General features: G+C 52.6%; 1 protein-coding gene across 1 annotated transcript in view; it reads right to left on the bottom strand.

Moving 5' to 3' along the window:
• Nucleotides 1-12,260, bottom strand: part of LOC122553861 (dynactin subunit 1-like) — a 24,160-nt gene that overhangs the window by 3,366 nt on the left and 8,534 nt on the right. The window contains exons 4-7 of the mRNA XM_043698303.1: nt 11,980-12,129; nt 9,602-9,763; nt 4,700-4,831; nt 4,084-4,212 (exon numbers count right to left, since the gene is read on the bottom strand). Of these exons, the coding sequence (XP_043554238.1) occupies nt 4,084-4,212; nt 4,700-4,831; nt 9,602-9,763; nt 11,980-12,129 (573 nt within the window). The remainder of the gene's footprint in view (nt 1-4,083; nt 4,213-4,699; nt 4,832-9,601; nt 9,764-11,979; nt 12,130-12,260) is intronic.

Here is a 12,260-nt window from a genome sequence, read left to right as displayed (position 1 = left end):
AGATTTAGGAAGCATAGGATGGGGAAGGAAACTGCAGGGGATGGGCACATTAGAAATGTGGAGATTATTCAAGGAAAAGCTCCTGTGTGTCCTGGATAAGTATGTACCAGTCAGGCAGGGAGGAAGCTGTAGAGCGCAGGAGCCGTGGTTTACGAAGGAAGTGGACTCTCTGGTCAAGAGGAAGAAGAAGGCTTATGTTAGGATGAGATGTGAAGGCTCAGTTAGAGCGGTTGAGGGTTACAAGGTAGCCAGGAAAGACCTCAAGAGAGAGCTCAGAAGAGCCAGGAGGAGACATGAGAAGTTGTTGGCGGATAGGATCAGGGTAAACCCTAAGGCTTTCTATAGGTATTTAAGGAATAAAAGAATTTAAGGACGAGAGTAAGATTAGGGCCAATCAAGGATAGCAGTGGGAAGTTGTGTGTTGAGTCAGAGGAGATAGGGGAAGCACTTAATTAATATTTTTCGAAAGTATTCACTCTAGAAAACGACAATGTTGAGGGGAATACTGAGATACAGGCTACCAGACTAGGTGTGATTGAGGTTCACAAGGAAGAGGTATTAGAAATCCTGCAGAGTGTGAAAATAGACAAGTCCCCTGGGCCGGATGGGATCTATCCTAGGAACCTCTGGGAAGCCAGGGAGGAGATTGCCGAGCCTTTGGCATTGATCTTTAAATCACCATTATCTACAGGAGTAGTGCCTGAGGACTGGAGGATAGCAAATGTGGTTCCCTTGTTCAAGAAGGGGAGTAGAGACAACCCCGGTAATTACAGACCAGTGAGTCTCACTTCAGTTGTTGGTAAAGTGGTGGAAAAGGTTATAAGAGACAGGATTTATAACCATCTAGAAAAGAATAATCTGATCAGGGATAGTCAGCACGGCTTTGTGAAGGGTAGGTCGTGCCTCACAAACCTTATTGAGCTCTTTCAGAAGGTGACCAAACAGGTAGATGAGAGTAAACCGGTTGATGTGGTGTATATGGATTTCAGCAAGGCATTCGATAAGGTTCCCCACAGTAGGCTATTGTACAATATGTGGAGGAATGGGATTGTGGGAGATATAGCAGTTTGGATCAGTAATTGGCTTGCTGAAAGAAGACAGAGGGTGGTGGTTGATGGGAAATGTTCATCCTGGAGTCCAGTTACTAGCGGCGTACCGCAAGGGTCGGTGTTGGGTCCACTGCTGTTCGTCATTTTTATAAACGACCTATGCTGCAGCTGTACAAACCTCTGGTACGGCCGCACTTGGAGTATTGTGTACAGTTCTGGTCACCGCATTATATGAAGGATGTGGAAGTTTTGGAAAGGGTGCAGAAGAGATTTACTGGGATGTTGCCTGGTATGGAGGGAAGGTAAAAACAATGACTGCAGATGCTGGAAACCAGATTCTGGATTAGTGGTGCTGGAAGAGCACAGCAGTTCAGGCAGCATCCGAGGAGCAGCAAAATCGACGTTTCGGGCAAAAGCCCTTCATCAGGAATAAAGGCAGTAGCAAAGATGATTCTCAATAGGAGTGAGAGAGACAGGGTAATTGTCATGGGGGACTTCAACTTTCCAAATATTGACTGGGAACACTATAGTACGAGTACTATAGATGGGTCAGTTTTTGTTCAGTGTGTGCAGGAGGACTTCCTGACAGAGTATGTAGACAGGCCAACAAGGGGCGAAGCCACATTAGATTTGGTACTGGGTAATGAGCCCGGCCAGGTGTTAGACTTGGAAGTAGTGAGCACTTTGGAGATAGCGATCACAATTCTGTTAAGTTTACTTTAGTGATAGAAAGGAATAGGTGTATACCACTGGGCAAGAGTTACAGCTGGAGGAAAGGCATTTATGATGTGATTAGGCAAGATTTATGAAACATAGGATGGAGAAGGAAACTGCAGGGGAGCTTATTCAAGGAAAAGCTACTGTGTGCCCTCGATAAGTATGTACCTGTCAGGCAGGGAGGAAGCTGTACAGCGTGGGAGCCGTGGTTTACGAAGGAAGTTGAAGAAGAGCAGGAGGAGACATGCGAAGTTGTTGGCGGATAGGATCAGGGTAAACCCTAAGGCTTTCTATAGGTATTTAAGGAATAAAAGAATGATGAGAGTAAGATTAGGGCCAATCAAGGATAGTAGTGGGAAGTTGTGTGTGGAGTCAGAGGAGATAGGGGAAGCACTAAATGAATATTTTTAACAGTATTCACTCTAATAAATTACAATGTTGTCGAGGAGATTACTGAGATACAGGCTACTAGACTAGATGTGATTGAGGTTCACAAGCAGGAGGTATTAGAAATCCTGCAGAGTGTGAAAATAGATAAGTCCCCTGGGCCGGATGGGATTTATCCTAGGATCCTCTGGGAAGCCAAGGAGGAGATTGCCGAGCCTTTGGCATTGATCTTTAAATCGTCATTGTCTACAGGAATAGTGCCAGAAGACTGGAGGATAGCAAATGTGGTTCCCCTGTTCAAGAAGGGGAGTAGAGACAATCCTGGTAGTTATAGACCAGTGAGCCTCACTTCAGTTGTTGGTAAAGTGTTGGAAAAGGTGATAAGAGATAGGATTTATGATTATCTAGAAAAGAATAATTTGATTAGGGATAGTCAGCACGGTTTTGTGAAGGGTAGATCGTGCATCACAAACCTTATTGAGTTCTTTGAGAGGGTGACCAAACAGGTAGATGAAAGTAAACCGGTTGATGTGGTGTATATGGATTTCAGCAAGCCGTTCGATAACGTTCCCAACAGTAGGCTATTGTACAAAATGCGGAGGAATGGGATTGTGGGAGATATAGCAGTTTGGTTCAGTAATTGGCTTCTTGTTCATCTTGGAGTCCAGTTACCAGTGGTGTACCGCAAGGGTTGGTGTTGGGTCCACTGCTGTTCGTCATTTTTATAAACGACCTGGATAAGGGTGTAGAAGGGTGGGTTAGTAAATTTGCACACGATACTAAGGTCGGTGGAGTTGTGGATAGTGACGAAGGATGTTGTAGGTTACAGAGATAAGCTGCAGAGCTGGGCTGAGAGGTGGCAAATGGAGTTTAATGTGGACAAGTGTGAGGTGATTCACTTTGGTCGGAGTAACCGGAATGAAAGGTACTGGGCTAATGGTAAGATTCTTGGTGGTGTAGATGAGCAGAGAGATCTCGGTGTCCAGGTACACAGATCCTTGAAAGTTACCACCCAGGTTGACAGGGTTGTTAAGAAGGCATACAGTGTTTTAGCTTTTATTAATAGAGGGATCGAGTTCCGGAACCATGAGGTTATGCTACGGCCGCACTTGGAGTATTGTGTACAGTTTTGGTCGCTGCATTATTAGAAGGATGTGGAAGCTTTGGAAAGGGTGCAGAGGAGATTTACTAGGATGTTGCCTGGTAGCACGAGGTGGCGCCAATGCAGTCATCAATGTAGCGGAGGAAGAGGTGGGGAGTGGTGCCGGGAAGGTCTTACGAGGAAAGGCTGAGGGACTGGAGGCTGTTTTCGTTAGAGAGAAGAAGGTTGAGAGGTGACTTAAAGACATATCAGATAATCAGAGGGTTAGATAGGGTGGACAGGGAGAGCCTTTTTCCAAGAATGATGATGGTGAGCACGAGGGGACATAGCTTTAAATTGAGGGGTGATAGATATAGGACAGATGTCTGAGGTAGTTTCTTTACTCAGAGAGTAGTGGGGTATGGAATGTTTTGCCTGCAACGGTAGTAGATTCGCCAAGTTTAAGTGCATTCAAGTCGTCATTGGACAAGCATATGGAATAGTGTAGGTTAGATGGGCTTCAGATTGATATGACAGGTTGGCACAACATCGAGGGCCGAAGGGCCTGTACTGCACTGTAATGTTCTATGTTCACTCATGTCCTTCAGGGACAGCCTTCCCACAGAGAGCTGAGTGGGGGGGGCAAGGTCCATGTGTACATTGAAGGCTGAGATAGAGAGATATTTGATCAGTCAGGTAAATAACTGGTGACAGGCAAAGGGCAGGAAACTGAATGCGAGGGATGGTGGAGCAGGCTCGATGGGGCTGAATGGCCTCCTCCTGTTTGCTGTTCTTATAGGATTATAGTCTCACCGCAGTCAGCTACACTGCCCCATCTCAGGCACTCACCTTGATCTTCAAGGATTTCTTCAGCTCTTTGATGACAGTTTCTCGATCCTCCAGTTTCAGTCCAAGGCCCTCAGCATCGGTGATTTCAGCTCGGAGAGAAGCAGCACGCTGATCCACTGGCCGTGCGGGCTGGAACCAAACCCACCCAGCAAGGTCAGACAGGGGACCCACACCGGCCCCTCCCCACCCTCATACAGCAAGGTCAGACAGGACCGGCCCCTCCCCACCCTCATACAGCAAGGTCAGACAGGGGACCCACACCGGCCCCTCCCCACCCTCATACAGCAAGGTCAGACAGGGGACCCACACCGGCCCCTCCCCACCCTCATACAGCAAGGTCAGACAGGGGACGCACCACCGCCCCTCCCCACCCTCATACAGCAAGGTCAGACAGGGGACCCACACCGGCCCCTCCCCACCCTCATACAGCAAGGTCAGACAGGGGACCCACACCGGCCCCTCCCCACCCTCCCCCACACACCGGCCCCGTCCCCACCCCCACACACCGGCCCCGTCCCCACCCCCACAGCCTGTCCTGTAGCCAGTCCCTTACAGACACTACACCCAGTGTCTGTTTCCGTGGCTACATCAGGGCGACCTGGTGCAGTGCCCTTACCTTCACCAACGCCTTCTCGGAATCGTACTCTCCCTCCTGCATGGCCGTGGCCATCTTATTCATTGTGACAATGATGACTGTACATGACTGGCGGAGGCATTCATACGGGCTGGTCGCCTGTCCTCCATATACCTGAGAACCAGATCCCATCAAAATCAAAATCACTGACTGCACCCTGCAACCTGTACACTGTCTGGGGAGAGGTCACCACCCTCAGTAAGCCGAACTGCAGGATGGAATTCTAAACAATATTACTGCCAATGTGAGACGGACTGGATTCATTTAAGAAAGAGTTGGATACAGTTCTCAAGGATAGTGGAATCCAGGGTAATGGAAAAGGGCTCATGCCCGAAACGTCGATTCTCCTGTTCCTTGGATGCTGCCTGACCTGCTGCACTTTTCCAGCAACACATTTTCAGCGGTTATGGAGATAAGGCAGGAACAGGATACTGATTAAGGATGATCAGCCATGATCATATTGAATGGTGGTGCAGGCTCGAAGGGCACAATGGCCTACTCCTGCACCTATTGTCTACTGACTGATAGACTACAGCACTTCAATTCTCATATCCTTGGACAGCACTACAGGAGCCTCTCACGGTAGATGGTTTCTCATCAACTGGCTCCTCTTGAGCAGGGGTGGGACCTGAACCCAGGACTCTTGGCTCAAAGGAAGGGACACTCCACCAAAAGAGCCCTCATTCCTCAGGGTAGTGTCCTGGGCCCAACCACCTTCAGCTGCTTCATCAATGACCATCCATCCACCACAAGGTCAGAAATGGGGATATTCACTGAGGATTGCACAATGTTCAGCACCATTCGCGATTCCTCAGATTCAAAAGGCTATCTTTTTATATTTCCATAATGCTGATCATCAAAAATGAAATGGAACAAAACACTGTTGAAATAACAAGGATTGCTGAAAGACTAACGTACTCTTTAACAGCAGGTTACCTGACTCTCATTCTAAGTGCTCCTTTTCCAGCTGTGGGCTGTAACAGTGGGCAATTACAGAATGGCCGATGAGCTGGATCTCGGGGCCTGGCTACACATGGAGATTTGTCTGGAACACGTTGCTGATTGGTCAGTGAGGTGGTGACGAGTTATTAACAACAATGTCAAAAACACAAACAAAGAAGTTGCTGGAAAAGCTCAGCAGGTCTGGCAGCATCTGTGGAGAGAAATCCCAGTTATCGTTTTGGGTTAAGTAAGCCTTCAAAACGTGCGCTGCGACCGGATTTCTGTGTCAATCCTTTTTCTTGTCGGTGACATTAATTTGACTGTCACTCCTGGTGTTTGACCAAGTATTTGTGAAAACGCGTTTCCACATCCACATCGTTCAGTGATTGTCTCCAGCTTAGACTCATCCCATTTGGCCTGCAATTCAACTTTCATCCTTCGGGTTGTGAATCCCCCAGGATCACAGGTATCTCCATGATAGAACACAGAACATAGACAAGTACAGCACAGATCAAGCCCTTCAGCCCTCGATGTTGGGCGAGGATTATTCAGATTCTAAAATAAAATAACCTAATCTACACTCCCCTCAACTCACTGCTCTCCATGTGCATGTCCAGCAGTTGCTTAAATGTCCCCAATGATTCTGCTTCCACCACCACCGCTGGTAACGCGTTCCATTCATTCACAACTCTCTGCGTAAAGGACCTACCTCTGACGTCTCCTTTATACCTTTCTCCTAATATCTTCAAACTATGACTCCCTGTATCAGTCATTCCTGCCCTGGGGAAAACTCTCTGTCTATTGACACTATCCATGCCTCTCATTACCTTGTACACCTCGATCAGGTCTCCTCTCTTCCTCCTTCTCTCCAGAGAGAAAAGTCTGAGCTTAGTCAACCTTTCTTTGAAGGATCTATGTACTTGCACACCCAGATCCCTCTGTTCTCCTCCACACTGCCAAGAATCCTGTCTTTAATCCTATATTCAGCATTCGAGATTGACCTTCCAAAATGCATCATTTCGCATTTATCCAGGTTGAACTCCATCTGCCATTTCTCAGCCCAGTTCTGCATCCTGTCTATGTCGCACTGCAGCCTGCAGTAGCCCTCTATACTATTGACAACACCTCCAACCTTTGTGTCATCTGCAAATTTACTAACCCACCCCTCAACCTCCTCATCCAAGTCATTTATAAAAACTACAAAGAGCAGAGGCCCAAGAACCGAGCCCTGCGGGACCCCACTCAACACTGACCTCCAGCCAGAATACTTTCCATCTACAACCACTCTCTGCCTTCTGTCAGCCAGCCAAATCTGAATCCAGATAGCCAAATCTCCCTGTATCCCATACTTCCTGACTTTACAAATGAACCTACTGTGGGGAACCTTATCAAATGCCTTGCTGAAATCCATATACACCACATCCACTGCTCAACCTTCATTGACCTGTCTCGTCACCTCCTCAAAGAACACAGTAAGATTTGTGAGGCATGACCTGCCCTTCACAAAACTATGCTGACTGCCTTTAATTACAATACGCTTTGCCAAATAGTCAAACATCCTGTCCCTCAGAATTCTTTCCAAAACCTTGCTGACCACAGACGTGAGACTGACTGGTCTGTAATTGCCAGGGATTTCCCTATTCCCCTTCTTGAAAAGAGGAACAACATTCGCCTCCCTCCAATCCTCCGGTACGACTCCCGTGGAGAGGGTGGAAGCAAATATCTTCAACCTTGCACGGAGAACTGCTCTCGTTGTACCCTGAGATCCACACTCAGGGCCATGTGGAGTCATATACACACACTATCTCCCTCTCCAACAGCATCACATCACACTGCCCCAGGGCTGCACTACTGCACTGTTCCACTTCCACCCTTTGGCTCATTTGCTGGATGAACAACAAGGTTTGTCTCTGTGTTTCAGGCATCACGGAAAAATTCAGGGAGACATGCAGTCCTGCTGAACCCTCCTTCCCTCCCCTTCTCTCTGACTCAATCATATTGTCCAACCCCACCTCCTGTCAGGTATTCACCATCCCTCCTGACCTTCCACTGTCTGATGCTGAACAGTCTGTCCACATCAAAGAGCTCAGCTTTATCCCTCTGCGTCCCCACCTTTCATGAATTTCGGACTTTGACATGATATCAAACTCTCCTTCCACTGCCTTCGCCTCGGTGCCCATTCCTTTGGACAAGAGTTCTCTTCCCATCCCAGACACCCCTTCACCCAGCTCCAACACTCTCCCTGCACTTGGAGCCCTCCCTCTGGCTTTTTACCTGCACTCGGTCTCACCATCCAGAGTCTGGGGGCTTTCCAGAACTCCAAAACATGAACTCTGCTTTCTTATCACAGGTGTTGTCAAACCTGCTGAGTTCCTGCAGTTCTTGGTTTTATTTCAATGACAGGGCTTGACACCTGCATTGGTTCCCAGGGCTGACCAGCTGCGGTAAGCTGCCCCTTTTAGTATCTATCCCAGAGAGCTGGAGAAGGGGTCTCACAACCCAGGAATCCAACAAACAGCTCTCTCAGCACAAGGAAAGTTGAGAAGCCGCATTCTGACCGGCAGAAGAATCCTCTCGGTAAACCCTGTGAACAGGAACCACTCAATCACCATCACGGTGTTTCTCCGTCGTGCCAGAACTGCAAGGGTTCTCATTGTCTGTGTGCGTAAGGGCAGAGCGGGAAGGTGGGCCTGGGGGTGTCACAGTCTGGGGTACAGGGAGCCCGGGCAGTGGGGGGTGTCAGTGTCTGGGGTGTACAGGGAGCCCGGGGAGGGAGCCCGGGCAGTGGGGGGTATCGGTCCTGTGGGGTAGAGGGTGCCCGGGCAGTGGGCGGTATCGGTCCTGTGGGGTAGAGGGAGCCCGGGCAGTGGGGGGTATCGGTCCTGTGGGGTAGAGGGTGCCCGGGCAGTGGGCGGTATCGGTCCTGTGGGGTAGAGGGAGCCCGGGCAGTGGGGGGTATCGGTCCTGTGGGGTAGAGGGTGCCCGGGCAGTGGGCGGTATCGGTCCTGTGGGGTAGAGGGAGCCCGGGCAGTGGGGGGTATCGGTCCTGTGGGGTAGAGGGTGCCCGGGCAGTGGGCGGTATCGGTCCTGTGGGGTAGAGGGAGCCCGGGCAGTGGGGGGTATCGGTCCTGTGGGGTAGAGGGTGCCCGGGCAGTGGGCGGTATCGGTCCTGTGGGGTAGAGGGAGCCCGGGCAGTGGGGGGTATCGGTCCTGTGGGGTAGAGGGTGCCCGGGCAGTGGGCGGTATCGGTCCTGTGGGGTAGAGGGAGCCCGGGCAGTGGGGGGTATCGGTCCTGTGGGGTAGAGGGTGCCCGGGCAGTGGGCGGTATCGGTCCTGTGGGGTAGAGGGAGCCCGGGCAGTGGGGGGTATCGGTCCTGTGGGGTACAGGGAGCCCGGGCAGTGGGGGGTATCGGTCCTGTGGGGTACAGGGAGCCCGGGCAGTGGGGGGTATCGGTCCTGTGGGGTACAGGGAGCCCGGGCAGTGGGGGGTATCGGTCCTGTGGGGTACAGGGAGCCCGGGCAGTGGGGGGTATCGGTCCTGTGGGGTACAGGGAGCCCGGGCAGTGGGGGGTATCGGTCCTGTGGGGTACAGGGAGCCCGGGCAGTGGGGGGTATCGGTCCTGTGGGGTACAGGGAGCCCGGGCAGTGGGGGGTATCGGTCCTGTGGGGTACAGGGAGCCCGGGCAGTGGGGGGTATCGGTCCTGTGGGGTACAGGGAGCCCGGGCAGTGGGGGGTATCGGTCCTGTGGGGTACAGGGAGCCCGGGCAGTGGGGGGGTATCGGTCCTGTGGGGTAGAGGGAGCCCGGGCAGTGGGGGGTATCGGTCCTGTGGGGTACAGGGAGCCCGGCAGTGGGGGGGTATCGGTCCTGTGGGGTACAGGGAGCCCGGGCAGTGGGGGGTATCGGTCCTGTGGGGTACAGGGTGCCCTGTCTCACACCCACCTGCTCGGTTGCGGTCCAAGCCACTTCCTCGAGTTTGCGAGGGGGCAGCCCCTCATTCTCAGGTAAAGGTGCCACCAGCTGGACTCCAGCAGCAGCCATCTCCTGCAGCACGGCCACAACGCGGCTCAACTGCTTCCTGCACTCCACCAGGGTGTCAGCAACCTGCAACAGAAACACAGGTCAGTGTGTACCCCCTGCCCCAGGCACCCGCACGGGGATACCCACACTCACACAGCAACCTGAAACAGAAACACACAGCTCAGTGTGTACCCCCTGCCCCAGACACACGCACGGGGATACCCACACTCACACAGCAACCTGAAACAGAAACACACAGCTCAGTGTGTACCCCCTGCCCCAGACACACACACGGGGATACCCACACTCACACAGCAACCTGAAACAGAAACACACAGCTCAGTGTGTACCCCCTGCCCCGGGCACACACGGGTATACCCCACACTCACACAGCAACCTGAAACAGAAACACACAGCTCAGTGTGTACCCCCTGCCCCGGGTACAGACGGGGATACCCACACTCGCACAGCAACCTGAAACAGAAACACACAGCTCAGTGTGTACCCCCTGCCCCAGACACACACGGGGATACCCCACACTCACACAGCAACCTGAAACAGAAACACACAGGTCAGTGTATACCCCCTGCCCCGGGCACACGCACGGGGATACCCCACACTCACACAGCAACCTGAAACAGAAACACACAGGTCAGTGTGTACCCCTGCCCCAGACACACACGGGGATACCCACACTCTCACAGCAACCTGAAACAGAAACACACAGGTCAGTGTGTACCCCTGCCCCGGGCACATGCACGGGCATACCCACACTCACACAGCAACCTGAAACAGAAACACACAGCTCAGTGTGTACCCCCTGCCCCGGGCACACGCACGGGGATACCCACACTCACACAGCAACCTGAAACAGAAACACACAGGTCAGTGTGTACCCCCTGCCCCGGGCACACACGGGGATACCCACACTCACACAGCAACCTGAAACAGAAACACACAGGTCAGTGTGTACCCCCTGCCCCGGGCACACGCACGGGGATACCCACACACTCACACAGCAACCTGCAACAGAAACACTCAGGTCAGTGTGTACCCCCTGCCCCGGGCACCCGCACGGGGATACCCCACACTCACACAGCAACCTGAAACAGAAACACACAGCTCAGTGTGTACCCGCTGCCCCAGGCACCCGCACGGGGATACCCCACACTCACACATCAACCTGAAACAGAAACACACAGGTCAGTGTGTACCCGCTGCCCCAGGCACCCGCACGGGGATACCCCACACTCACACATCAACCTGAAACAGAAACACACAGGTCAGTGTGTACCCGCTGCCCCAGGCACCCGCACGGGGATACCCGCACTCACACAGCAACCTGAAACAGAAACACACAGGTCAGTGTGTACCCCCTGCCCCAGGCACACATGGGGATACCCACACTCACACAGCAACCTGAAACAGAAACACACAGGTCAGTGTGTACCCCCTGCCCCAGGCACACACGGGGATACCCCACACTCACACAGCAACCTGAAACAGAAACACACAGGTCAGTGTGTACCCCCTGCCCCAGACACACACGGGGATACCCGCACTCACACAGCAACCTGAAACAGAAACACACAGGTCAGTGTGTACCCCCTGCCCCAGGCACACATGGGGATACCCACACTCACACAGCAACCTGAAACAGAAACACACAGCTCAGTGTGTACCCCCTGCCCCAGGCACACACTGGGATACCCCACACTCACACAGCAACCTGAAACAGAAACACACAGGTCAGTGTGTACCCCCTGCCCCAGGCACGCACGGGGATACCCGCACTCACACAGCAACCTGAAACAGAAACACACAGCTCAGTGTGTACCCCCTGCCCCGGGCACCCGCACGGGGATACCCGCACTCACACAGCAACCTGAAACAGAAACACACAGCTCAGTGTGTACCCCCTGCCCCGGGTACACACGGGGATACCCCACACTCACACAGCAACCTGAAACAGAAACACACAGCTCAGTGTGTACCCCCTGCCCCGGGTACACACGGGGATACCCACACTTACACAGCAACCTGCAGCAGAAACACACAGGTCAGTGTGTACCCCCTGCCCCGGGTACACACGGGGATACCCACACTCTCACAGCAACCTGCAGCAGAAACACAGGTCAGTGTGTACCCCCTGCCCCGGGTACACACGGGGATACCCGCACTCACACAGCAACCTGCAGCAGAAACGCAGGTCCGTGTGTACCCCCTGCCCCGGGTACACTGCCCACACCCACACAGAGACTCCCATACAGGGAGTGAAGAGAAATGAAGAGTGTAGTTGCCTGATGGCCGAAGGAGAGTGCCGTTGGAATTCCAGGAGCATCTGTGCCAGGCATCCGTCTTCGCACCTTCTTACAGAACTGGCGGATATCACTGCAGGACGTACCGAGGTCCTTCAGGAGAATGGCTACATCAGTAGCTTCCTGCCCAGCCTGGGGAAAGGCACAGAGACAGCCATCAAGCATATGGGCAGGCGCTGCACACATATACAGTGTCAGGGAGGATGTGGGGGAGGGTGGATGGGTGCGATTGTGTAGGGTAGGGTTGTGGGGTGGGTGAGGGT

The sequence above is a fragment of the Chiloscyllium plagiosum genome, chromosome 10 (assembly GCF_004010195.1).
Source record: "Chiloscyllium plagiosum isolate BGI_BamShark_2017 chromosome 10, ASM401019v2, whole genome shotgun sequence".
NCBI lineage: Eukaryota > Metazoa > Chordata > Chondrichthyes > Orectolobiformes > Hemiscylliidae > Chiloscyllium > Chiloscyllium plagiosum.
This window is presented reverse-complemented; position numbering and strand designations above follow the sequence as displayed.